This window comes from Salvelinus namaycush, chromosome 20 (genome assembly GCF_016432855.1).
Source record: "Salvelinus namaycush isolate Seneca chromosome 20, SaNama_1.0, whole genome shotgun sequence".
NCBI classification, from domain to species: Eukaryota; Metazoa; Chordata; class Actinopteri; order Salmoniformes; family Salmonidae; genus Salvelinus; species Salvelinus namaycush.
In genome coordinates, this window is record NC_052326.1 from 20,330,524 (window position 1) to 20,358,414 (window position 27,891).

At 42.2% G+C, this 27,891-nt stretch overlaps 1 protein-coding gene across 3 annotated transcripts; it reads left to right on the forward strand.

Moving 5' to 3' along the window:
• The first annotated feature begins 1,684 nt into the window (after positions 1 to 1,684).
• Positions 1,685 to 27,891, forward strand: LOC120065107 (protein FAM107B-like). Of its 3 annotated transcripts, XR_005478643.1 has the most exons (5): positions 1,687 to 1,896; positions 17,595 to 17,823; positions 24,669 to 24,831; positions 24,942 to 25,643; positions 27,014 to 27,891. XR_005478643.1 is itself a non-coding variant. In XM_039015831.1 (4 exons), the coding sequence occupies exons 1-4, from the start codon at positions 1,815 to 1,817 to the stop codon at positions 25,047 to 25,049; spliced, it is 579 nt and encodes a 192-aa protein (XP_038871759.1). In that variant the 5' UTR covers positions 1,685 to 1,814; the 3' UTR covers positions 25,050 to 26,521. The 3 variants fall into 3 exon arrangements, 2 of the variants coding, with proteins under 2 accessions (XP_038871759.1, XP_038871758.1); XM_039015831.1 differs by lacking the exon at positions 27,014 to 27,891 and having other exon boundaries at positions 1,685 to 1,896; positions 24,945 to 26,521; XM_039015830.1 differs by lacking the exon at positions 27,014 to 27,891 and having other exon boundaries at positions 24,942 to 26,521.

Below are 27,891 nucleotides of genomic sequence, written 5' to 3' on the forward strand. Positions count from 1 at the left end.
CAGGATGGAGTAGAGGTATGGGGAAGAACAGTGATAAAGGTGAGGAGGATGAAGGAGGAAGATGAAGAGAGGAATGGATAGGAGTAAATTGAGTAAGAGGAGTAGAAGTGAGAGGGATGGAGGAGGAATGGAGGGGAGATAGGGACAAGACACCAATGGAGGAGTGTTTCAGTTCTGTTGTCACTGTGCCAGTGGCCTTCAACTGTTTATAGACCCCAGACCGGTAATGTCCATTTAAAATCAATGAGGAGAGACACTAATGACGTCACAAGCATGGTGGGCGGATATGATCAAATTATCAGGGTCTGATGTATCGTCTGAACCGATTTCTGCCCCCCCCCCCTCTCTCTCTGCAGAAGGCGTACAACATCAACCAACAGCAGCAGCGTGTGAAAAGCGGAAAGCACCGGAATGGCACAGGTACGTCTGGCCTTCTAAGTGTCATGAAACAATAACAGGTCTGGGAAGTAAAGCCAAGCACCTCTGAGTTACCATCCTGTGTTATCAGCCTTTCCATGTACATAGAAGAGTAATGGACCTGGGCCTCCACTCACCTGTCTTCCACACACTTGGCACATTGGACTGTTTACTGGTCTGGTTACAGTGTTTGTGTTATGCATGAAAACATGTTTTAAAGGGTCCAAATCATCCAGCAAGAACCTTAAGAGTCTTACAAGAGTCTTACAATTCAGGACCTGTACTAACATGATAAACTCTGATTACGTCGATTTTGTGAAATAAAATGACCTATGTGGTACTCAACAGAGACTTAAGAGTCCAACATTAAGTCAACATGTCTTGGAGAGTTTCCTTCAGAGTGCTAAAGAGATTTATTTTTAATCCTAATCCCATGTCTCACTTTGTTGAAAAACTAAGGATATGTTTAATGAAAAGCAATATTCATAACTGTAACAAATAAGTCAGTGAACAACTTGTCACACAGTTATCTTTTCCATAGTGGTAAGTAACCCTTTCTTTGTCAGGAGAAAAATATCACAGTGATACTGATAACCCTATGGGTGATGGCAGGCTAGCTCATCATCTCTGTGTAGCCTAGCTAATGCTGTATACATTATACATCCCCTTAAAGCAGAGGCATTGGACAAGTCATGTGGAGATGAACAGCCCAGTGTGCTCTCGCAGTACAGCCAGCCTGTCTACTGTACTACACTCTGCTGAGTATGAAAGCACCCAGATGATTTATGGTTAATATGAGCATTGGGCCAGAGAGCTTAAACTCTCTGCTAATCCTACCAGCTATAGACCATTGAGGATCAGAGAGAGGAGGAGAGATGGAGAGAGACAGCGGGGGGGGGGGGGGGGGGGGGGGGGGGGATAAAGAAATAGAGAGAGGGGGGTAGTGGAAGAGAAAGAGAGAAAATAGTGAGAAATAATTTAAAAGAGAGAGAGTAGGGGAGAGGGAAAGGGAACGTGAGAGGATAGAGGAAAAGAAAGAGAGAGACAGAAGATAAAAAATGTGTAAGAGAGAGCATGAGAAAGAGAGCGTGAGAGGGGGAGCGAGAGTATCTAACAGCATGTTAGAGAGGGAAGGGAGAGGCAAAAGAGAGAGTAATAATATTAGAGGGAGAGTGAGAGAGCACAGAGGGGAGGGGAGGAGAGAGGGAGGGAGGGGCGGGGCAGTGGAATGCCCAGGGTCATGTGACTGTTTACTCTAGCCTGGGCACAGAAGTTTAAAGGAGTGCTGCACCAGCCCTGCCTCTGACGGGCTTCTACACAGATACATTTAGGTTTCAGAGACAGGACACACAGAGACACCCGGACAGAGAGAGAGAGAGACAGACACAGAGAGAGGCATGGCACAGAGAGTCACCCACAGCCACAGCCTGTTCCCTCCTGGCCAGTCTGGGAGGCCCAGGGACGTGCTGGTCAAGTCAGGTAAGACCCATGCAGAGCCAGACTCCACTCTGTCACTATGGCAGAACAGCAGGGCTGACACAGAGGAATCAGCAGAAGCCAGATTTTGCACGACAGTGTTTTCTATGTTATAGACTTTGTTTATTTAGGGGAAAGGGAAATTGTGCAAGTACAGAGAAGGTAGTGAGATCTGTACAGTATGTTGATAATACAACATGGTTTCGCAAGGACAGTGGGATGTATTATTGAGGTTAGCTGGTGGGAACTTTGTAGATACTATATAGATGTTGTTGTCGGTTTCTATTTATGGGTGAGAACGTGTTTCAGACAAATCTAAGAGTGTTCATTGGCAGTGCCTAGAACAGACAAACATGGAGCGAAAAAATATACTTGAAGTTGTGACATAAAAAGCATTAGATCAGTTTCACAGAAAATCACTTGTGGACAGCGATCTTATATCTATAACTGATGCATTGGCACAGCAGCACAGATTGTCATGTTAACAGTTTGGGAACGATGTGCTGGACACACCAAGGTGCCACAAAGCTCTCTGACTTCACATGGCAAGATGATGACAGCATAGCATTTGTAATCACCTAATTTGATTATTTTCTCATCCGTAATCCTTGAATAAAGTGTTTTAAAAAATATTAAAAAATGCAACTTTGTTTAACCAGGTAGGCCAGTTTAGAACAAGTTCTCATTTACAACTGCGACCTGGCCAAAATAAAGCAAACCAGTGTGACAAAAACAACAGCACAGAGTTACACATAAACAAACGTACAGTCGATAACAGAAAAAGCTATGTACAGTGTGTGCAAATGTAGAAGATTAGGGAGGTAAGGCCATAAATAGGCCATTGAGGCGAAATAATTACAATTTAGAATTAACACTGGAGTGATAGACGTGCAGATGATGATGTGCAAGTAGAGATACTGGGGTGCAACAGAGAAAAAATAAATGACAATATGGAGATGAGGTAGTTGGGTGGGCTATTTACAGATGGGCTGTGTACAGGTGCAATGATATGTAAGCTGCTCTGACAGCTGATGCTTAGTTAGTGAGGGAGATATAAGTCTCCAGCTTCAGTGATTTTTGCAATTCGTTCCAGTCATTGGCAGCAGAGAACTGGAAGGAAAGGCGGCCAAATGAGGAGTTGGCTTTGGGGATGCTGTTTATTTCAGATAGATTAATTCAGATAATGTCCAAGCAGAATTTTCATGTTTTGTACCCTTGAGAGTCTTGGGACATTAACATGTGCTCTGTGCAGAAAATCCTTACGTCCAATGTCCGTCATTTGGACAGTGCAGGGCCTCCTATGTGCACTTTAAACTGATCAATGGTTGCTCTGTTGTCATATATTGCTCAAACTGTATGAGACTTCCACCTTTCGCAACCTATTTTTCTGTGATTTCACTTGCAGTATCTGGATGTCTTGTTTATTTAAGTAGAATAACACTGGGTTCACCTCTGTGGTATAATGGCTGAGTTGTGATCAAGTCAAATAAACTGTACTGCCTGCCGGGCATGTTATCAGAGGGTGTGTGACCGACTGCCCTGCATGAGTATGGAAACAGTAACATACTCTACTTAAACATACACACCATGTACTTGGGTCCATTATTCAAGCAGAATGTGCGTACCGTTCTGTCTGTATCACTAATTCATCTAGTGACCCTGAGTGAATAATTTGCTTAATTCAACTCTACAGTCACAATTCTAAGTAGTGTACTGTATGATTCTGATGGCCTGTCTGGTTAGGGTTAACATCCGTCTTCCTTGGCTGCTGCTGATACGAGGTTAGACCCCTGCCTTTTTTAATGATAATGACTTCATGGAGCCTCAGTCTGAATTTCATGGTGTGTCGTCAATCTGTATTCACAGTGTATTCTGGGAAAACAACTCTCCCACCCTGCCCCGTGGGAGCCCGCGTTGCCACGACGACAACCAGTGTTCTGTTTGTATACAATCTGAGAACTCTTTCGCTCTGATTTTTCCTCCCAAGGTGCGGAGCGTCAGAACGAATAAATTCCCTACCCAAGCCATCTGCATACACTTCATAGAATACCAGGGAAGTAAATCTCACTGAAAAACATTAGAATGTGCCTTGGTTGAAAATCATAAGGAAATAATTGATTGACAGGCCAAGCCATTTCACCTTAATTTCCCAAAGTAATATATAATCAAACAATGTGTAGCCTGCTTTCACTGCAATAACCACTTCCTCAGGATAACATAACTTAATAGTGGCAAAGAAAGCATTTAAAAGAACAAACAGCGACTCAAACTACATTGCCATAAAATGGTTTGCTGTAGATTGTGGGAGGATGGGGACTGAAAGGGCTCATGTTTCTCTAGCCACTGTAGCCTGAGCCTGCTCTCCTGCTACAGACACCAAGAGGAAAATATTATTTCCCATGCTCTTCAAGGGTAATCAGAGAACACTCTAAACACATTGTCCCAATGCAACTGGATGATGGACTCAGGGCACAGAGGTACAATTAACTTACCCAGGGTGCATTGAGATGACATCTAGCTTGGTCTAAATGTCAAATCAATACAACCACAGTCAGGATTATTTGACTGAAGAGCTACTGAATTCACCTACGTGTCCGTCTCCCACGTGACACTCTGCATCTCTCTCTTGATCTTTCGAGAGAGTCTTGTCTATTTTACACACACACAGTACATACACAGTACACCCATAGAGAGCACATTCCTCTCACTGTATGAGTGGTTGTGTAGAGATGTGTAGAGATCCAGCAGAGAATTGGAGTACAGTAAGCTTCTTTAGAAATCGCTACTGCTTTAGAAACAGCCAGAGGTGGGACCAAGTCATTATTACTCGAGTCAGAAGCAAGTCTCAAGTCACAAGGTCCGAGTCTCAAGTTGAGTCCCAGGTGGTGAAGGTAGGAAACAACACCTCCACTTTGCTGAATCTCAACACAGGGGCCCCACAAGGGTGCGTCCTCTGCCCCGTCCTATACTCCCTGTTCACCCATGACTGCGTGGCCATGCATGCCTCCAACTCAATCATCAAGTTTGCAGACAACATAACAGTAGTAGGCTTGATTACCAACAATGACGAGACAGCCTACAGAGAGGAGGTGAGGTCCGTGGGAGTGTGGTGCCAGGAAAATAACCTGTCACTCAATGTCGACAAAACAAAAGAGCTGATCGTGGACTTCAGGAAACAGCAGAGGGAGCACGCCCCTGCCCACATCGACGGGACCGCAGTGGAGCAGGTGGAAAGCTTCAAGTTCCTTGACGTACACATCACTGAAGATCTGAAATGATCCACCCACACAGACAGTGTGGTGAAGAAGGTGCAACAGTGCCTCTTCAACTTCAGGAGGCCGAAGAAATTTGGCTTGGCACCTAAAACCCTTACAAACTTTTACAGATGCATAATTGAGAGCATCCTGTCGGGCTGTATCACCGCCAGGTATGGCAACTGCACCACCCGCAACCGCAGGGCTGTTCAGAGGGTGGTGCGGTCTGACCAACGCATCACCGGGGGCAAACTACCTGCCCTCCAGGACACCTACAGCACCCGATGTCACAGGGAGGCCAAAAAGATAATCAAGGAAAACAATCACCCGAGCCACTGCCTGTTCACCCCGCTATCATCCAGAAAGTGAGGTCAGTACAGGAGCAAAGCTGGGACAGAGAGACTGAAAAGCAGCTTCTATCTCAAGGCCATCAGACTATTAAAAAGCCATCAGTACGCGGCTTCCGCGTACTGATTAAAAAGCCATCAGTACGCAAGCCTTTTGAACCTTGACTTGGTGTTCCGGTACCGCTTGCCATGTGGTAGCAGAGAGAACAGTCTATGACTAGGGTGGCTGGAGTCTTTGGAAATGTTTAGGGCCTTCTTCTGACACCGCCTGGTATAGAGGTCCTGGATGGCAGGAAGCTTGGCCCCAGTGATATACTGGGCCGTACGCTCTACCCTCTGTAGTGCCTTGCGGTCAGAGGCCGAGCAGTTGCCATACCAGGCGGTGATGCAACCAGTCAGGATGGTCTCGATGGTGCAGGTGTATAACTTTTTGAGGATCTGAGGACCCAAATAGTTTCAGTCTCCTGAAGGGCAATAGGTGTTGTCGTCCCCTCTTCATGACTGTCTTGGTGTGTTGGTGATGTGGACACCAAGGAACTTGAAGCTCTCAACTTGCTCCACTACAGCCTCGTCGATGAGAATGGGGGCATGCTCGGCCCTCCTTTTCCTGTAGTCTTGATCAGGTTGAGAGAGAGGTTGTTATCCTGGCACCACACTGCCATGTCTTTAACTTCCTCCCTATAGGCTGTCTCATCATTGTCGGTGATCAGGCCTACCACTGTTGTATCATTGGCAAACTTAATGATGGTGTCGGAGTCGTGCTTGGCCATGCAGTCATGGGTGAACAGGGAGTACACGAGGTGACTGATCACGCACCCGTCCCTGTGTTGAGGATCAGCATGGCAGATGTGTTGTTACCTACCCTGAACACCTGGGGGTGGCCCATCAGGAAGTTCAGGATCCAGTTGCAGAGGGAGGTGTTTAGTCCCGGGGTCCTTAGCTTAGTGATGAGCTTTGAGGGAACAATGGTGTTGAACGCTGAGCTGTAGTCAATGAAAAGCATTATCACATAGGTGTTCCTTTTGTCCAGGTGGGAAAGGGCAATGTGGAGTGCAATAGAGATTGCGTCATCTGTGGATCTGTTTGGGTTGTAAGCAAATTGGAGTGGGTGGGAAAATGGTGTTGATATGAGCCATGACCAGCCTTTCAAAGCACTTCATGACTACATACGTTAGTGCTAAGGGTCGATAGTCATTTAGGCAGGCTACCTTGTCCTTTGGCACAGGGACTATGGTGGTCTGCTTGAAACATGTTGGTATTAAATACTCATTCAGGGACAGGTTGAAAATGTCAGTGAAGACACTTGCCAGTTGGTCAGCATATGCTCAGAGTGCACGTCCTGGTAATCTACCTAGCACTGTGGCCTTGTGAGTGTTGACCTGTTTAAAGGTCTTACTCACATCGGCTACAGAGAGCATAATCACACAGTCGTCTGGAACAGCTGGTGCTCTCATGCATGCTTCAGCGTTGCTTGACTCGAAACACGCAAAAAAGTCCTTTAGCTTGTCTGGTAGGCTCGTGTCACTGGTAGGCTCGTGTCACTGGGCAGCTCACTGTGCATCCCTTTGTAGTCCGTAATAGTTTGCAAGCCGTGCCACATCTGACGAGCGTCGGAGCCGGTGTAGTAGGATTCAATCTTAGTCCTGTATTGACAATTTGGCTGTTTGATGGTTCGTTGGAGGCATTCCTTATAAGCGTCCAGGTTAGAGTCTCGCACCTTGAAAGCGGCAGCTCTACCCTTTAGCTCAGTGGGGATGTTGCTTGTTATCCGTGGCTTCTGGTTGGGATATGTACTGTGGGGATGGCGTCAGCATCCCTGTAGCTTAGCATCTGCGTCATCTGACCACTTATGTATTGAGCGAGTCACTGGTACTTCCTGCTTTAGTGTTTGCTAGTAAGCAGGAATCAGGAGGATAGAGTTATGGGCAAAAAAATTACAAATGGAGGGCAAGGGAGAGCTTTGTACGTGTCTCTGTGTGTGGAGTTAAGGTGGTCTAGAGTTTTTTTTCCTCTGGTTGCACAAAAATATAGATGAAAACAATCTTGGTAAATAGTGTGGTCTACAGCTTATCATGAGATACTCATCTGAGCAAAACCACGAGACTTCATTAATATTAGATATCGTGCACCAGCTGTTATTGACAAATAGACACAGACCGCCACCCTTCGTCTTACCGGAGGCAGCTGTTCTATCTTGCCGATGCACGGAAAACCCAGCCAGCCGTATGTTATCCATGTCGTCGTTCAGCAACGACTCGGTGAAACATAAGATATTACAGTTTTTAATGTCCTGTTGGTAGGATAGTCTTGATCGGAGCTCATCCAGTTTATTATCCAATGATTGCACGTTGGCTAATAGGACTGATGGTAGAAGCAGGTTACACACTCGCCGACAGCCTCCTGACCTACGACCCCTATATCCCTGTCTCTTCTTCATGGGGATTTGGGTCTTGTCCAGTGTCTGAAGTAAATCCTTTGCGTCCGACTCGTTAAAGAAAAAATCTTCGTACCAGTATGAGGTGAGTAATCGCTGTTAAGGATAGGGGGCAGCATTTTCACTTTTGGATGAATTGGTGCCCATAGTGAACTGCCTCCTACTCTGTCCCAGATGATAATATATGCATATTATTATTACTATTGGATAGAAAACACTCTGAAGTTTCTAAAACTGTTTGAATTATGTCTGTGAGTATAACAGAACTCATATGGCAGGCAAACTTCCAAACAGGAAGTGAGAATTCTGAGAAGGGTCGATGTGAAAGTCATCGCCTATTCAATTCCCGGTAATATATGGATATGTTTGCACTTGCTACGCCTTCCACTAGATTTCAACAGTCTGTAGAACGTGGAATGAAGCCTCTAGTGTGTTGTGGGGCCAGATGGCAGCTATTTGAGTCAGTGGTCTGGCAGAATGCTAGTTCCTGGTCACGTGCGCTAGTCATGGAATGACCATGTGTGCCATTACTTATACAGACATGAAGAAATGCTCCGGTTGGAACGTTATTGGATATATATGATAACAACATCCTGAAGATTGATTCTCTACTAAGTTTGACCAGTTTATTCGACTTGTAATATAACTTTTTGAAGTTTTCGTCCGACGTTTGCCTGCATCTGCGCCAGCGTTTGGACACGTGTACTACACATGCTAGCAAAAGTTGCGAATTGGACATAAGTAATGGACATTATCGAACAAAACAACAATTTATTGTGGAACTAGGATTCCTGGCATTCAATTCTGATGAAGATAATCAAAGGTAAGGGAATATTTATGATGTAATTTTGTATTTCTGTTGACTCCAACATGGCGGAGAAATTTTGTTAAATCTGAGCGCCGTTTCAGATTATTGCATGGTGTGCTTTTTACTAAAGTTTTTTAAAAATCTGACACAGCGGTTGCATTAAGAACAAGTGTATCTTTAATTATATGTAAAACATGTATCATTCATCAAAGTTTATGATGAGTATTTCTGTTATTTGACATGGCTCTCTGTAATTACTCCGGATATTTTTGAGGCATTTCTGAACATGGCGCCAATGTAAACCTAGATTTGTAGATATAAATATGCACATTATCGAACAAAACATAAATGTATTGTGTAACATGATGTCCTATGAGTGTCATCTGATGAAGATTATCAAAGGTTAGTGATTCATTTTATCTCTATTTCTGCTTTTGTGTGACTATCTTTGGCTGGGAAAAATGGCTGTGTGTTTTTTGGATTTGGTGGTGATCTAACATAAATATATGTTGTGTTTTCGCTGTAAAACATTTTAAAAATCGGACACGATGGGTAGATTAACAAGATGTTTATCTTTCATTTGCTGTATTGGACTTGTTAATGTGCGAAAGTTAGATATTTCTAAAAAATATTTTTGAATTTCGCACGCTGCCTTTTCAGAGGAATGTTGGGGGGGGTTCCGCTAGCGGAACGTGTGTCCTTGAAAGGTTTTAAGATATCCAGAATCTATTTTTGGTCATAGGAGACGGTGGCAGAAACATTATGTACAAAATGAGTTACGAATAACGCGAAAAGACACAAACAATAGCACAATTGGTTAGGAGCCCATAAAACGGCAGCCATCTCCTCTGGTGCCATTATATCAATTACAACCAATAAACTGGTTCTACAATGTAAAAGGCAGTTTACAGATCCTTTGTTACATTGGTATGTTCATCTTAATCACACTTAATGATTATTAATGATACTTCAACACCATGCATATGTAACAGATGTATAGTGTACTCTCCATGCGTTGTGTTTTCTCATAATAAATCACTTCGGCCAGTGGTCCCAGTTGAGCATCATTTATTTCTGCTGCTGTTGTTAAATGGGAAACAGCACGTTAGTTGTGCAGGGCTTAACAGTGTTGATGGCTGTCGATGACAAAATCCCTTGCATCACATTTTCATACTGGGCGAACAAAATACAAAAATACAATACAAAATATAACATGTGTAAATACCTGTTGTTAAATGGGAAACAGCACGTTAGTTGTGCAGGGCTTAACAGTGTTGATGGCTGTCGATGACAAAATCTGTAGCATGAAGACAACTGTGTTAGCCGTGGCTTATGTGACCATGACATCGGTGTATGCTAGCTAACACAATTATTTACAGCAATCATATGCCAAAGCACATCCCAGAAAGCCCCTCAATCCCTAACAGGTACCATATACCCACACATGTATAAAATCAGTAACGTACAGCAAACTTGTACACATTGTAAAATAGAAAATAGAAAACAGTATTCAGAACGTGACCTACCCCTTGCATCACATTTTCATACTGGGAAGACCTGACGTTCGCGATCTCCCCCTATCTGCAAGTGGGGCCAATCACAACACCCCTTATTGTCATCAGAGTTGAACTAACCAATAAGAATGCTTGAACATCAAATACACATTTCTTTAGAGGCAAGTGGAAACATAACCAACCCTGTTACACATACATGGAACAATCAGTTTCTCTTAGTCAACATTCTGACTGCAAAGCGTGGAGCGCAGGCCACGTAGCCTATTTCTATACCCACTGAGGTGCACGCGCTCCTATTACGCACAACCATGAATGACAAGCGACATAGGACACAGACACACGGAACTCCGATATTACCCGGAAAATATGAACAAAGGAAACCATACATTGAGTTAAATAAACATAACTTCTACCTCATGAGTCTTGTGAACGTTCATGTGCACAATAAACGTTGCGCCCACTCAGTGGGTAAGAAATGGTTGGCTAAATTAAAATGTATTGTTGGTCTATCAAACATGAAACATAAATGTCTACGTGTTGCAATGCAAGGCACAGGGATGGAATGATGAAACGCTAGAAATGATTGTAGTATTCGATGGACTATAGATTTATCACATAGGGCCAATGCAAACGTGTGAAAGCAAGAACACACATTTCAACAAGAGAAAAATAGCACTCCCCATTGGCGGGAGTTTGGAGTGTGCAAGTGAAGAGCCGTGCCTATGATGTGTCTTCGCCACAGTAATAATTCATTTTAAACAAATTCCAAATGCAAGCTTCATAAGTACAAAAAAATTATAATACCAGTAGGCCTATATTAGTAATTGTTGCCACATTGCTGATGAGCTTGCAAAGTAAACAGTTAATATTCTTGAATACCAAACCATTTTTGGAGCTGCAAATGTATTTATTATGGCACTAGCCAATCTGTTGCAGGTTTTTTTGCAAGGGCGATGCTGCGGCTACTGTCTCTGGCTGCATGAAGAGTAATCCAACTAGACTCTGTGCCACAAAATGAGTGACAAAACATTACAAAACCTGGCCAGATAAGTTCAAGTCATCAGTCTCAAGTCAATGTCGAGTCCTGAGTCTTGAGGCTCCGAGTCCAAGTAAAGTCTCATGTTATTTTATTTTCATCAAATTTGTGACTTGTGGACTGGTGTCCACAACTCTGGAAACTGCTCCCTCCATTTACCACCAAGGCTCACTATAGAAGGCATCTGTGATTACAGCGAGTCTGCATTGCTGGACAAGCACTCATAAAAAACAATGACTCTGGTTTTCTCTTTCTGTATGTCTCTCTGTATTACTTTCCATGTATCCCTTCCTCCTTTCCTGTGTTGCTCACTTACTTTCTATTAATTTGTTTATCCCACATCTCTCTCCCTACTGTACTTCCCTCTCTCTCATTTTAATACTTCTGTTATCTCCAGCTCTTTCTGTACTGCTCTCTTTCTTTTGAATACTATATCTCTCATCTTCTCCTTCTCTCTATTGTTTTCTCTCTTTCTATTACTTTCTATCTTTCCCTCTCGGTGAATTGCATTTTACCTGTGCTCTCCCTCTCATCTCTGTAGACTGACAGGCCCACTCTGTTCAGTGATTAATAATGCCCTTATAATCCTCAGACAAACTGGACCTCCTGGGTCATATACTTCTGCTGTTGTTCCTTACAAGTTAAGGCAGGTTACTGCACTGTACACAGCTAAAATGCAAGACTGGCACGGTACTTGTCATCCTGCTGTTAGTGGCATTCTGTCCAAATGAGAATGAGGTAGATGAACAAAATGGCCCTAACTAGCATTTCAAACAATGGCCTGAATTCAATGACCTGTATTTCCACAGCAACCCAAGAGACACATTTATTTCTCCATCTAAAATTAGTTGATGTATGTCTTACTGTTTTCAATGCCCAACATCATCTCCTGTTGGTCCCAGTCCATCAACATCCTGTCACTAGCCCTGATTGGGAAATACTGAGACAAGACAACCACAGCTCATTTAATTTTCTGAAATATTAAGTAGCAGAGATGGTGTCTACTTGCACTTGCGAAAGAGAGTCATTGTTCTGAGCGAGCCTACCTGCGTATGACACCTGATCTCTCTCCAGAAACAGTCTGGCACGGATCAGGTGCCTCTTAATCTGTCTGTTCTGATGGAGAAAAAAAATATGTGGGAAAAACAAAGGGCTGGGACATTAGGTACAGACAGTATAAACCCATGTCTTTGCTTTATGTACACTATATACAGTACCAGTCAAAAGTTTGGACACTTCTAATTCAAGGGTTTTTCATTATTTTTACTACTATTCTACATTGTAGAATAATAGTGAAGACATCAAAAGTATGAAATAACACATATGGAATCACGTAGGTACCAAAAAACTGTTAAACACATCAAAATATATTTTATATTTGAGCTTTTTCAACGTAGCCACCCTTTGCCTTGAAGACAGCTTTGCACACTTGGCATTCTCTCAACCAGCTTCATGAGGTAGTCACCTAAAATGCATTTCAATTAACAGGTGTGCCTTCTTCAAAGTCAATTTGTGGAATTTCTTTCCTTCTTAATGCGTTTGAGCCAATCAGTTGTGTTGTGACAAGGTAGGTGTGGTATACAGAAGATAGCCCTATTTGGTAAAATGCCAAGTCCATATTATGCCAAGAACAGCTCAAATAAGCAAAGAAAAACGACAGTCTATCATTACTTTACGACATGAAAGTCAGTCAATTTCCGAAAATGTCAAGAACTTTGAAAGTTTCTTCAAGCACAGTTGCAAAAACCACCAAGAGCTATGATGAAACTGGCTCTCATGAGGACCGCCACAGGAAAGGAAGACCCAGAGTTACCTCTGCTGCAGAGGATAAGTTCATTAGAGTTAACTGCACCTCAGATTGAAGTCCAAATAAATGCTTCACAGAGTTCAAGTAACAGACACATCTCAACATCAACTGTTCAGAGGAGACTGCGTGAATCATGCCTTCATGGTTCAATTGCTGAAAAGAAACCACTACTAAAGGACACCAATAATAAGAAGAGACTTGCTTGGCCCAAGAAACATGGACTTTAGACCAGTGTAAATCTGTCCTTTGGTCTGATCAGTCCAAATTTGAGATTTTTTGTTCCAACCGCGTGTCTTTTTGGTTCAAACAACCGTGTCTTTGGGAGACGTAGAGTAGGTGAACAGATGATGTCCGAATGTGTGGTTCCCACCGTGAAGCATGGAGGAAGAGGTGTAATGGTGTGGGGGTGCTTTGCTGGTGACACTGTCTGTGATTTATTTAGAATTCAAGGCACACTTAACCAGAATGGCTACCACAGCATCGATACGCCATCCCATCTGGTTTGCTCTTAGTGGAACTATCATTTGTTTTTCAACAGGACAATGACCCACCACACCTCCAGGCTGTGTAAGGGCTATTTGACCAAGAAGGAGAGTAATGGAGTGCTGCATCAGATGACCTGGCCTCCACAATCACCCGACCTCAACCCAATTGAGATGGTTTGGGATGAGTTGGACCGCAGAGTGAAGGAAAAGCAGCCAACAAGGGCTTAGCATTGGTGGGAACTCCTTCAAGACTGTTGGAAATGCATTCCATGTGAAGCTGGTTGAGAGAATGCCAGATTGTGCAAAGCTGTCATCAAGGCAAGGGGTGGCTACTTTGAACAATCTCAAATATAAAGTATATTTTATTTGTTTAACACTTATTTGGTTACTCCGTGATTTCGTATGTTATTTCATAGTGTTGATGTCTTCACTATTATTCTACAATGTAGAAAATAGAAAAATAAAGAAAAACCCTTGAATAAATACGGGGGTCAAAAATTTTGACTGGTACTGTATATACAAAAGTATGTGGACACCCATTCAAATTTACATTTAAGTCATTTAGCAGACGCTCTTATCCAGAGCGACTTACAAGTACATACATTCATACTTTTTTGTACTGGCCCCCCGTGGGAATCGAACCCACAACCCTGGCGTTGCAAGCGCCATGCTCTACCAACTGAGCTACACGGGACATTATGAGTGGATTTGGCTATTTCAGCCCCACCCATTGCTGACAGGTGTATAAAATTGAGCACACAGCCATGCAATCTCCACAGGAAAACATTAGCATAAGAATGGCCTTACTGAAGAGCTCAGTAACTTTCAACTTGGCACCGTCATAAGATGCAACCTTTTCAACAAGTCACTTCTTCAAATGTTGGCCCTGCTAGAGCTGCCCCAGTCAACTGTAAGTGCTGTTATTGTGAAGTGGAAACGTCTAGGAGCAACACTGGCTCAGCCGCGAAGTGGTAGGCCACACAACCTCCCAGAATGGGACTGCCAAGTGCTGAAGCACGTAGCGCGTAAAAATCGTCTGTCCTCGATTGCAACACTCACTACCGAGTTCCAAACTGCCTCTGGAAGCATTGTCAGCACAAGAACTGTTCGTCAGGAGCTTCATAAAATGGGTTTCCATGGCCGAGCAGCCGCACACAAGTCTAAGATCATCATGCGCAATGCCAAGCATTGCCTGGAGTGGTGTGAAGCTCACCACCATTGGACTCTGGAGCAGTGGAAACGCGTTCTCTGGAGTGATGAATCACACTTCACCATCTGGCAGTCCGACGGACGAATCTGGGTTTGGCGGATGCCAGGAGAACGCTACCTGCCCCAATGCATAGTGCCAACTGTAAAGTTTAGTGGAGGAGGAATAATGGTCTGGGGCTGTTTTTCATGTTTTTGGCTAGGCCCCTTAGATCCAGTGAAGGAAAATCTTAATGCTGCAACATACAACAACATTCTACACGATTCTGTGCTTTGTGTCAACAGTTTGGGGTAGGCCTTTTCCTGTTTCAGTATCACAATGCCCCCGTGTACAAAGTGAGATCCATATAGAAATGGTTTGTCGAGATTGTGTGGAAGAACTTGACTGGCCTGCACAGAGCCCTGACTTCAACCCCATCGAACACCTTTGCGATGAATTGGAACGCTGACTGCAAGCCAGGCCTAATCACCCAACATCAGTGACTGACCTCACTAATGCTGTTGTGGCTGAATGGAAGCAAGTCCCCGCAACAATGTTCAAACATCTAGTGGAAAGCCTTCCCAGAAGAGTGGAGGCTGTTATAGCAGCAAACTCTATATTAATGCCTATGATTTTGGAATGAGATGTTCGACAAGCAGGTGATTACATACGTTTGGTAATTGAGTGTATCTGTGTATGTTCTGATGGGACCATTTACATCCTAACATTGGAACCAACATTCTATGAATGATTCTATAACTTCCATTGAGAGCACTGGGGAGTGACTAAATCCCATGCACTTCCCATGTCACTTAGGAATGAGTTATAGTCACCCCATCTTTATTAATTAATTAAAAAGAAAAAAGAAAGTCAAAGCTCGGTGAACCTGGCATTCCCTCTGGGGTTTGCTTGTGTGTACAGTCGTGACCAAACGTTTTGAGAATGACACAAATATTATTTTCCACAAAGTTTGCTGCTTCAGTGTCTTTAGATATTTTTGTCAGATGTTACTATGGAATACTGAAGTAAAATTACAAGAATTTCATAAGTATCAAAGGCTTTTACTGACAATTACATGAAGTTAATGCAATGAGTCAATATTTGCAGTGTTGACCCTTCTTTTCAAGACCTCTGCAATCTGCCCTGGCATGCTGTCAATTAACTTCTGGGCCACATCCTGACTGATGGCAGCCCATTCTTGCATAATCAATGCTTGGAGTTTGTCAGAATTGGTGGGTTTTTGTTTGTCCACCCGCCTCTTGAGGATTGACCACAAGTTCCCAATGGGATTAAGGTCTGGGGAGTTTCCTGGCCATGGACCCAAAATAGCAATGTTTTGTTCCCCGAGCCACATAGTTATCACTTTTGCCTTATGGCAAGTGGCTCCATCATGCTGCCAAAGGCATTGTTCATCACCAAACTGTTCCTGGATGGTTGGGAGAAGTTGCTCTCGGAGGATGTGTTGGTACCATTCTTTATTCATGGCTGTGTTCTTAGGCAAAATTGTGAGTGAGCCCACTGCCTTGGCTGAGAAGCAACCCCACACATGAATGGTCTCAGGATGCTTTACTGTTGGCATGACACAGGACTGATGGTTGCGCTCACCTTGTCTTCTCCGGACAAACTTTTTTCCGGATGCCCCAAACAATCGGAAAGGGGATTCATCAGAGAAAATGACTTTACCCCAGTCCACAGCAGTCCAATCCCTGTACCTTTTGCAGAATATCAGTCTGTCCCTGATGTTTTTCCTGGAGAGAAGTGGCTTCTTTGCTGCCCTTCTTGACACCAGGCCATCCTCCAAAAGTCTTCACCTCACTGTGCATGCAGATGCACTCACACCTGCCTGCTGCCATTCCTGAGCAAGCTCTGTACTGGTGGTGCCCCGATCCCGCAGCTGAATCAACTTTAGGAGACGGTCATGGCGCTTGCTGGACTTTCTTGGGCGCCCTGAAGCCTTCTTCAAGACAATTGAACCGCTCTCCTTGAAGTTCTTGATGATCCGATAAATGATTGATTTAGGTGCAATCTTACTGGCAGCACTATCCTTGCTTGTGAAGCCCTTTTTGTGCAAAGCAATGATGACGGCACGTGTTTCCTTGCAGGCAACCATGGTTGACAGAGGAAGAACAATGATTCCAAGCACCACCCTCCTTTTGAAGCTTCCAGTCTGTTATTCGAACTCAATCCGCATGACAGAGTGATCTCCAACATTGTCCTCGTCAACACTCACACCTGTGTTAACGAGAGAATCACTGACATGATGTCAACAGGTCCTTTTTTGGCAGGGCTGAAATGCAGTGGAAATGTTTTTGGGGGATACAGCTCATTTGCAAGGCAAATAGGGATGTTGCAATGAATTGCAATTTATCTGATCACTCTTCATAACATTCTGGAGTATATGCAAATTGCCATCATACAAACTGAGGCAGCAAACTTTGTGAAAATTAATATTTGTGTCATTCTCAAAACTTTTGGCCACGACTGTTTGTTTAACAGTTAGCGAAGAGGGTGTAAACTAGCGTTTCAGCATCTCAACCCACAGTTCCAAAGAGCCCAAACAGAGCCAAGTGCCTTGCAGATCACCTGCCGTTGCTCAGCTGTTGCTAGTGTGTCAATGAGCAGGAATATTTTCCCATCTCATGTTCTGTGGATGCAGCTGCTATTGCCCCTTTATGGAAATGTGGAACTTATGGCCACCTTCCTGTTTCCCTCGCTCAAGCCTCAATTGCTAGTATATTATTACCCTGTTTCCTTTCACAATCACTAACACTGGTATCTTTCTCTGTTCATTCATCCTGTCCCACCATCTCTTCTACTCTCTGTCCTACAGAATCGGCCTATGCGAACCTGCAGTGGGAGCAGCAGCCCAGGCAGGATGGGAGCCACCCACCTCAGGACTACCCTCACAGGGACCAGCCCCCAGTGGCTGGCTACATCCCCCAGCCCAATTACATGGAGGGAGATCATGATCTCATCAAGCCCAAAAAGCTCCTCAATCCAGTGAAAGCCTCCAAAAGCCACCAGGACCTCCAACGAGAGCTGCTAATGAGCCAGAAAAGGTACAACTCCCACCCAACAGAGTCCCATACAAAATATTGTATGGAACAGCTGACTGAGGTTATTATCCGGCAATCTAGCTATCAGTGTTTTTCAGCTCTTCTGTGTGTACATCTGTGTGTACACACAGGTCAACCTGACAAGGCATTCAGCATTCTAAGCCAAGCCCTCTGTAATGTTTTGCATCACTAATACTCATTTTGTATGAGAGGATGGATTTCCCTAGAGTAATGCCCCATTACAGATCCATATGATGACATTAAAGGCACATACCCATATCAAGGCATTACAAAAATAAAGAGATCCAGGATTACTCATAATCACTATATGTACCTAAACATGTACGGATTTACATAAAAGGAGAAGTACATTCTAAAACATAGACATCATTAGTCACGAAAGGTCAGATGACAACTGATCGTAATGCTACAATGGTGTAATCCCACTTCTCAATTATATAAGCCAAAGGTACTTTATTGTAACAACATAACAAACAGAAAGGATTGGGTTTAAAAAGGGTCATAATGATTGAAACAAAGTGTAACAGCATAGGCAACATTCCCATTTCCCCTCTCTCCCTCTCCTGACTAGAACCCCATAAACTGCCCCTCCAAACGGCTTTCTGAAAGGGGTCTTGGAGATCCACTCACAACATATGCTAGTAACTACACTTAAAAGTTCCCAAAATATTTAGTTCCCAGGAAGCAGGATATTTTCAACATGCCAGGTTGGGTACACTCTTATAAAAAAAGGGTTCCAAAAGGGTTATTCAGATAACCCTTTTTGTTTCAAGGTAGAACCCGTTTTGCTTCCATGTAGAACCCTATAACCAAAAAGGGTTCTTCAAAGGCTTCTCCTATGGGGACAGTCGAATAACCCTTTAAGGTTCTAGATAGCACCTTTTTCTCTAAAAGAGTTTGGGGGAGATGGATGTTAATCCCCCCACCCACTATTTAAAGGGTCTCAAATAGGAATTCTAAATGACTACAGAGAATCAGCTGTGTTTGGATCTTGGGATGAAAAATATGAAACGATTTTTGCTTGAAAAACAAAAAAATCGACAATAGTTCTGTTTGTTCATCTTGAGACGCAGTAGCCAGTATACACTTCCTCAAAATAGTCAGAATTAATAAAAAAAATAACTAAAGAAATCTGTCATTAATTTGGACGTTATTGCAGAGGAGATCATGGTCGCGCAATTTTACATCTAAGGTGTTTGTTGCAGTAATTCTCTTGTGAAATTTGCATAAAAATGAGTCGTCTATCATTGTATGTCAACAAACACTTCTTTGAAGAATCCCTAATGTTGACCAATGACTGAGCAAGGACAATTTTTGTGTGCACGAACAGCCAAAAAAAACCTTGTCGAAGACCAAAACGAGCAAAAACGTCACAAAATGTTGTCATAATATGCACGAACTTGCCTTAAGGCATATAAAATAGAAACTAACCAAACAGAGCAGTGTTTTCTTTCCATTGAAACCTGTCGTCTGTCTCTCTCTCTTTCTCTCAACATTCAGATCTCTTTAATTAGCAGGCCAATTAGAAGCCAGTTGACAACCCACCAAGATACTGTCCCAATTGCTGAATTGTTGGGAACTGGGCAAATCCCCATGGCTCAAGCACTCCAACCATCCTTGAGGGGACAGTGGGAACTCAAAACTTTAAGAGAGTGGGCAACAGAGGGCCTTTTATGCCCCTCCAGCCCTGCTGTTTTCTAGTGTTCCTCTTGTTTGTTTCATTATGCAGTTGGATTTGTATTTATAGTCATGGTATTCAGTGATCATAAACATGAATCCAAACCTTTTCCAACATGCAAGAAGAATACAATTATATAATGCCATAGAATGGCCCGGAAACCCCATTCCCAGGAAGATAGAATGCAGTACATAATGGTGAAATGCCTCCCCTATCTGCTCTTCCCTTTCTGTAATCAATCTACAGTATGTTAATACATTTTCATGGTGTATCTGAACTTGATTACACTGTAGTTAGTCAGTTAATCAATCAGGTGCTAAATAGGTTATAAGAACAACATCATCATACAGGAGAGCCAGACCAATCATTTATAGCCCACAAGTCTAGTAATACATAATTCACTCTAAAAGAAATCTGTTAAAACTTCTTAGGGCTGCAATCCCGTTAACGGGATCGATATGACAACAGCCAGTGAAAGTGCAGGGCGCCAAATTCAAACAACAGAAATCTCATGATTAAAATTCCTCAAGCATACAAGTATTTCACACCATTTTAAAGATACACTTCTTGTTAATCGCACCACAGTGTCCGATTTCAAAAAGGCTTTACAGCGAAAGCACCGCAAATCACAGAAAAACACAGCCATTTTTCCAGCCAAACACAGGATTAACAAAAAGCAGAAATAGAGATCAAATTAATCACTAACCTTTGATGATCTTCATCAGATGACACTCATAGGACTTCATGTTACAAATCAAATCAAATCGAATGTATTTATATAGCCCTTCTTACATCAGCTGATATCTCAAAGTGGTGTACAGAAACCCAGCCTAAAACCCCAAACAGCAAGCAATGCAGGTGTAGAAGCACGGTGGCTAGGAAAAACTCCCTAGGAAGGTCAAAATCTAGGAAGAAACCTAGAGAGGAACCAGGCTATGAGGGATGGCCAGTCCTCTTCTGGCTGTGCCGGGTGGAAATTATAACAGAACATGGCCAAGATGTTCAAATGTTCATAAATGACCAGCATGGTCAAATAATAATAATCACAGTAGTTGTCGAGGGTGCAGCAAGTCAGCACCTCAGGAGTAAATATCAGTTGGCTTTTCATTGCTGATCATTAAGAGTATCTCTACCACTCCTGCTGTCTCTAGAGAGTTGAAAACAGCAGGTCTGGGACAGGTAGCACGTCCGGTGAACAGGTCAGGGTTCCATAGCCGCAGGCAGAACAGTTGAAACTGGAGCAGCAGCATGGCCAGGTGGACTGGGGACAGCAAGGAGTCATCACGCCAGGTAGTCCTGAGGCATGGTCCTAGGGCTCAGGTCCCCCGAGAGAGAGAGAGAAAGAAAGAAAGAGAGAATTAGAGAGAGCATACTTAAATTCACACAGGACACCGGATAAGACAGGAGAAGTACTCCAGATATAACAAACTGAACCTAGCCCCCCGACATATAAACTACTGCAGCATAAATACTGGAGGCTGAGACAGGAGGGGTCAGGAGACACTGTGGCCCCATCCGATGATACCCCCGGACAGGGCCAAACAGGAAGGATATAACCCCACCCACTTTGCCAAAGCACAGCCCCCACACCACTAGAGGGATATCTTCAACCACCAACTTACCATCCTGAGACAAGGCCGAGTATAGCCCACAAAGATCTCCGCCACGGCACAACCCAAGGGGGGGCGCCAACCCAGATAGGAAGATCACGTACATATATTACACAATACATATATGTTTTGTTCGATAAAGTTCATATTTATATCCAAAAACCTCAGTTTACATTGGCGCCATGTTCAGAAATGCCTCCAAAACATCCGGAGAAATTGCAGAGAGCCACATCAAATAACAGAAATTCTCATCATAAACTTTGATGAAAGATACATGTTTTACATAGAAATAAAGATACACTTGTTCTTAATGCAACCGCTGTGTCAGATTTCAAAAAAGCTTTATGGCAAAAGCACAATATTCAATAATCTGAGAACAGCGTTCAGTCACAAAAGGAAGCCATACAGTTACCCGCCAAATTGTGAAGTCAACAAGTTATAAATAGCATTATAAATCTTCACTTACCTTTGCTGATCTTCGTCAGAATGCACTCTCAGGACTCCCACTTCCACAAGAAATGTTTGTTTTGTTCGGTAATGTCCATCATTTATGTCCAAATAGCTATTTTTGTTAGCATGTTTGGTAAACAAATCCAAAGTCAGGAAGCGCGTTCACTAAAAGCAGACGAAATGTCAAAAAGTTCCGTAACAGTCAGTAGAAACATGTCAAACGATGTATTGAATCAATCTTTAGCATGTTTTTAACATAAATCTTCAACAAAGTTCCAACCGGAGAATTCCATTGTCTTCAGAAGTACGATGGAACAGAGCTCCCTCTCATGTGAATGCGCATGGTCAGAGCATGGTCAGCTCATGATAGACCTTACTCATTCCCGTCTCCTTCGGCCCCACTTCACAGTAGAAGCATCAGACAAGGTTCTAAAGACTGTTGACATATAGTGGAAGCCGTAGGAAGTGCAAACTGACCCATATCCCACTGTGTATTCGATAGGCGATGAGTTGAAAACCTACAAACCTCAGATTTCCCACTTCCTGGTTGGATTTTTTTCTCAGGTTTTTGCCTGCCATATGAGTTCTGTTATACTCACATACATCATTCAAACAGTTTTAGAAACTTCAGTGTGTTTTCTATCCAATAATAATAATAATACGCATATATTAGCATCTGGGCCTGAGGAGCAGGCAGTTTACTCTGGGCACCTCTGGGCACCTTTTCATCCAAGCTACTCAATACTTCCCCTGCAGCCATAAGAAGTAAATGAAAGGATCTATTCTAGTAATATGACCATTATTAAATATGTCCACCTTCCAGTGTTGATATGACAGAGAGAGGAAAAACCAGTGCACTAAACCTGATTCCATATATGTCCTTGGGGTTATGTTAGGTTATCTTTCACTGAGCCTGCTTTGGTGCTTCTGTCAATGTTCATCTAGAACAAACAGACACCATATTGAGGGACCCATTTGGCCGTGATCAGCAGATTATTATATTTCCCTTGAGATGCACACACATGCATTAGCGTCTGCTTTTCTACAGGCAGGCAGGCAGGCAGATACTCAGAGGTAAGCTGGCATGGCACCATGCTTTCAATTAAGCATTTATCTGCAGGGCTTGGGTTGGCACTGCTACTGGTGCTAAGAGGGGTATGGCTGTGAGAGTCAAAGCCCAGAAGAGGCAATCTGTGTTGGGCACCATGACAGAGAGAGCCCTAACAACGCTGGGAGATAAGCCACATCACTGAGGTGGGGGTGCAGGAATTAGGTCATCAAACTGAACAGTCTCTCTCTCTAACTGATTGGTCTCCACTCTCTTTTCTCTGATTGCTTTTTCTCTCCTCCTCTCATTCGCTCTCTCGCTGTAGATAAGGCTTTTTGTATCATTGAGTGGCATTGATGGCTGGGAGATCTGAGGGTGCGGATGGAAGAGAAAAGAGGGACTAAAAAGCATTGACAACAACACACAGAGAGAGAAAACATGTTTGGGTTCAAATGTCACTCCAGTTCACAATGCTGTGTAGCTAGGAAGGAAACAGGAGCCTATCTCTGGATTTCTAAGCAGTGAGGAGGTATAGAGGAGTCAGTGGTCCCAGGGTCATACGTATGGACAACAGAAACCAGAAAGTAATATAGTGGGCTCAGATATCAGCCCTTTTAATGTGCAATTCTTGTCCTGTGGTTGGCAAGCGAACTATACCTTCCATAGATTTCTTGCGGAAAATAGATTGTAGTCAACACTGGTAGTGTGTTCCTTTCATAAACAGGCTGCATCGACACAGCAGTCTAGTAGTGTGTGCGTGAGAGTGTGCGTGTGCGTGTGTGCGTTTAGATACTACTGCACTGTTGGAGCTAGCATTTCGCTACGCCCGCAATAACATCTGCTAAATATGTGTATGTGACCAATAAAATGTGATTTGATTTTTATTTGTTTTGTGTGCAGAGAAGCGGGTGAATGCTGATGAACACAGAATCACTCTATTTTAATCACCTCCATGTTTGTTTGTGTACACCTCTCCGACTCATTCGATGAGCACAGACCAAATTAATGAAAACACTAATCACACCTCCCATAGCAGCCCTCCCTCTATCTGCCACGTAATACAAACCTGTGACTGCACCTCCCTAAGGAAGAAGAAGGCACTACATTGATTTAATTAGCCGTCTCACAGAGGAGAACTGAGAGGAGGATTGCCAAGAGACCCACTGTTTTGATTTACATTTGGTTGAGTTGTCAACTAACATGAGTTCAAAGTGAAATCAACCAAAATGTCACCATGTCATTGGATTTAGGTTCAAAGTTAAATCCACCTTAAAGTTGGATTTAGGTGGATTTTTGCAAATCCAATAAGTTTTTCACATTGATTCAACGTAATCATGTATCATTTTTTGGGGTGAAATGACGTGGAAACAACATTGATTCAACCAGTTTTTGCCCAGTGGCGAGTTCAACACCTATCTTATCCTGAGTGTAATAGCGTGTCACTCTGAAGTTAGCTGATGTGAGATATCAAGGGTAGATATTTAATTTATTCTTTATCAGTTTTAGAGGCCACGTGCAGTGATTGAATAAATTCAAAGTATATTAACAATTGAGAAGGATGTTTTTTTTACCATCCTGATGGAACAAAAGTCCCACCACCAGGCCTCAGCAGTGTGCTTCCTGTTGGCTTTTTCTATCTAATTTGAAAAGAGGCTGCCAATATGAATGGATTGGCATCACCATAGAGATTCAGAGACACACACAGAAACACAGCTCGTGGATCACCAGTCCCTAGCCCGTTCATGTTAGGACTACAGGAACCTTTATCAGCAGGAACATTTGCTTTAGGCTACTTCTATGCAATTGTTGTTTGCTAAACTGCAACATAATCCTTTCACATTTGGTTATTTTTGTCAAATTATTATAATAGAATCATGAAGAAATCAATGGGTGAGGACAGGATATCAGATGACAGAGCAAAATCAGAACTTAGCATTTAGCATGATAAGAGGGACCTCTGCTGGAGACAAGATGAAAACATTGAAGTTAAATTCAAATGCATATGACCTTAGTAAATACCTTCTCTCCCTCCGGCTCATAGGGGTGGTGTTGTTGGTGTGGAGTCTAAGCCGGAGCTGCAGCGCGTGTTAGAGGCCAGGAAGAGGGAAAAAATTATAAAGCAAAGGAAGGAAGAAGATGAGGCCAGAAAGAAGATCTCTCCTCTGGAACAAGAGCTCCTCAAGAGGAAGGATAAGCTAGAAGAGGTAGGAATCATCAATCGGTCAATACAATTATATTGCTATAGAACATTTTACAAAGGCATCAGTCACAAATTGTTTGAATAAACTCCCTTTTGTTTCTGATTCAATTGGAGAAGGAGCAGGAAAAACAAGAGGAGACAGTGAAAGCCCCAGAGTTTGTCAAGGTCAAGGAGAACTTGAGACGGACGTCCTTTCACAGTAATGGAGAGAAAGAGGTGTAGAGACAAACCGGTCCAGGTATACAATTTAGTTGGAATCTGCTGGAGTTTGCACACATGTGTGTATTATAAGTGTGAATGGACAAAGAACTGCTGTGTTGTGTTGCTCTGACTGCACAACTCAGACAACAGCAAGGAACTTCTACCTGTTACAAGGACTGGTCGACAAGCCATGACACAATGCCTTCACAATCCTACTCAGAGCAGAGACACAGAGAGAGAGAGACAGAGAAGGAAGGTTGACTCTGCATTGGACTAGTGTTACAGTCAGTAGCATAGGCCAAACTATAGCTGTGACATCTCAATCCAGAGAAACTGGCATGAGTGTGAGGGTCAAAGAGGGGAGCAGCTATTCACTAGTGGACATAGTGTTCCGTATTGCAATGACTCTAGAAATAAAGCCATGGTGGGTGTTCTTCTACAGTGTGTCAGAGCAGTGGTTACTTTTCATTTTAAGCTGTGTATATCCAAGAGTCATTCTCTAGGATACAGTATAAGAAGCACACTGTACCTGCACATACAATCAATACAGATTGTTAACAGGAAACAATCCAATTAACTTCATAGCACACTCATAATCTTCTCATGGAATTTAAGGTCACGCATCTCAATGTGAAATCTCTCACAGAGAAAGTTCCTATCCCTAACAGTGCCTTCCTAGTTGCATGTCATCCTAATCAAAAAGTTAAAAACAAGAAAAGCTATCATTATGAAACTGAATACTATCAATCATTTAATGTCACCTGGGCATCATATAGAGTACTGTATGTAGGTGAATGTGAGTGTTGGTGTGATGTTGAAGAGACACAAGAGGCACGGATATTTATATTACCTCCAACCACATCTCACCTTTTTTTTCGTAACATTTACATGTTTTGGAAAGTTATATTTATGTTTTGTGCTAAAGGTGTGAGACAAGGTAGATATTCTCACATTTGTAATTCTATCACAGCTCTTTTTAAATAGTATTATGTAGCGATACACAATTAAATACAATCAGTTGAATAATTTTATTTAAATAAGGCACTTTAGAAAATGAAATTATGTATCTGAATATGTATTTTAGTGATCAATTATGAATTAGTCATTTTTTAAATCCTGTCTTTTTATAATCCAATGATTAAGTTTGAATTTGTTTTTATCCTGATTGCGTATATTTGTATTTTTGTGTTTTTTGCACCACATATTGTTCTCTGCCTTTACTGACTACTGAAGCCACTTACAATGTTTAATGGTATAAAGCTGTACATGTTATAAACATGAAGACATTACTTCTCATTTATTTTTCAGTCTCTTCATTGCATAAAAGTATGACTATTAATGTATGATTATTTCAATAGCTTTTACAATAGCACAATGATTGTTATGAATAACAATAAAACTTCAAATTACTACATATCTGAGAAGGGAGGTACAAAGAGCTTAAGTAAGATTGCTTTTCTTTCTAAGAAAATAAATAAAGGACAAACACTGCATTGATAGTATTACTGTGACCATTCATTTGGATGGAGAATGTCTAGACTCATTGGTAGTTTATTGAATGCTGTTGAAGAAGAGATTAATATTTGGTGAGCTACATTAGAGAGAGAAACACACCACTGATCCAGCCTTCTACCATCATGGCTGAAAGTTCTAGAAAACAAAGTTCCATCAGTAAGTTTGCAACAGCGTATCGAGTTTAATGTCCCTATTGGGTCCATTTAGGCAGAGCCAGGAAGCTGTCTCTTGTGCCAAACAACCAGAACACAAGGCACTCACTACAGTGCCACTTCCCATGGAATGTTACAAACCAGAAAGTAAGATGCTGAGCAACATCATCAAGGCTGGAATTCTGGACCAGTGACACCTGAACAGGTAAAGAATCCTGGGAGAGAGTGAGTGGCAACTCTGCTAAGCCTTCATTAAGATAGGAAGATTGTGGCAGTACAAAGTACATTGTCACTCATAATCTTCTCCTGCAATTTAAGGTCACGCATCTCAATGTGAAATCTCTCACAGAGAAAGTTCCTATCCCTAACAGTGCCTTCCTAGTTGCATGTCATCCTAATCAAAAAGTTAAAAACAAGAAAAGCTATCATTATGAAACTGAATACTATCAATCATTTAATGTCACCTGGGCATCATATAGAGTACTGTATGTAGGTGAATGTGAGTGTTGGTGTGATGTTGAAGAGACACAAGAGGCACGGATATTTATATTACCTCCAACCACATCTCACCTTTTTTTTCGTAACATTTACATGTTTTGGAAAGTTATATTTATGTTTTGTGCTAAAGGTGTGAGACAAGGTAGATATTCTCACATTTGTAATTCTATCACAGCTCTTTTTAAATAGTATTATGTAGCGATACACAATTAAATACAATCAGTTGAATAATTTTATTTAAATAAGGCACTTTAGAAAATGAAATTATGTATCTGAATATGTATTTTAGTGATCAATTATGAATTAGTCATTTTTTAAATCCTGTCTTTTTAAAATCCAATGATTAAGTTTGAATTTGTTTTTATCCTGATTGCGTATATTTGTATTTTTGTGTTTTTTGCACCACATATTGTTCTCTGCCTTTACTGACTACTGAAGCCACTTACAATGTTTAATGGTATAAAGCTGTACATGTTATAAACATGAAGACATTACTTCTCATTTATTTTTCAGTCTCTTCATTGCATAAAAGTATGACTATTAATGTATGATTATTTCAATAGCTTTTACAATAGCACAATGATTGTTATGAATAACAATAAAACTTCAAATTACTACATATCTGAGAAGGGAGGTACAAAGAGCTTAAGTAAGATTGCTTTTCTTTCTAAGAAAATAAATAAAGGACAAACACTGCA

Coding starts and splice junctions, on each gene's coding strand:
- LOC120065107 (XM_039015830.1), top strand. CDS start 1,815: ATGGCACAGAGAGTCACCCACAGCCACAGCCTGTTCCCTCCTGGCCAG. Junction 1,897..17,594: donor GGACGTGCTGGTCAAGTCAG/GTAAGACCCATG, acceptor TCTGTCCTACAG/AATCGGCCTATGCGAACCTG. Junction 17,824..24,668: donor CTGCTAATGAGCCAGAAAAG/GTACAACTCCCA, acceptor TCCGGCTCATAG/GGGTGGTGTTGTTGGTGTGG.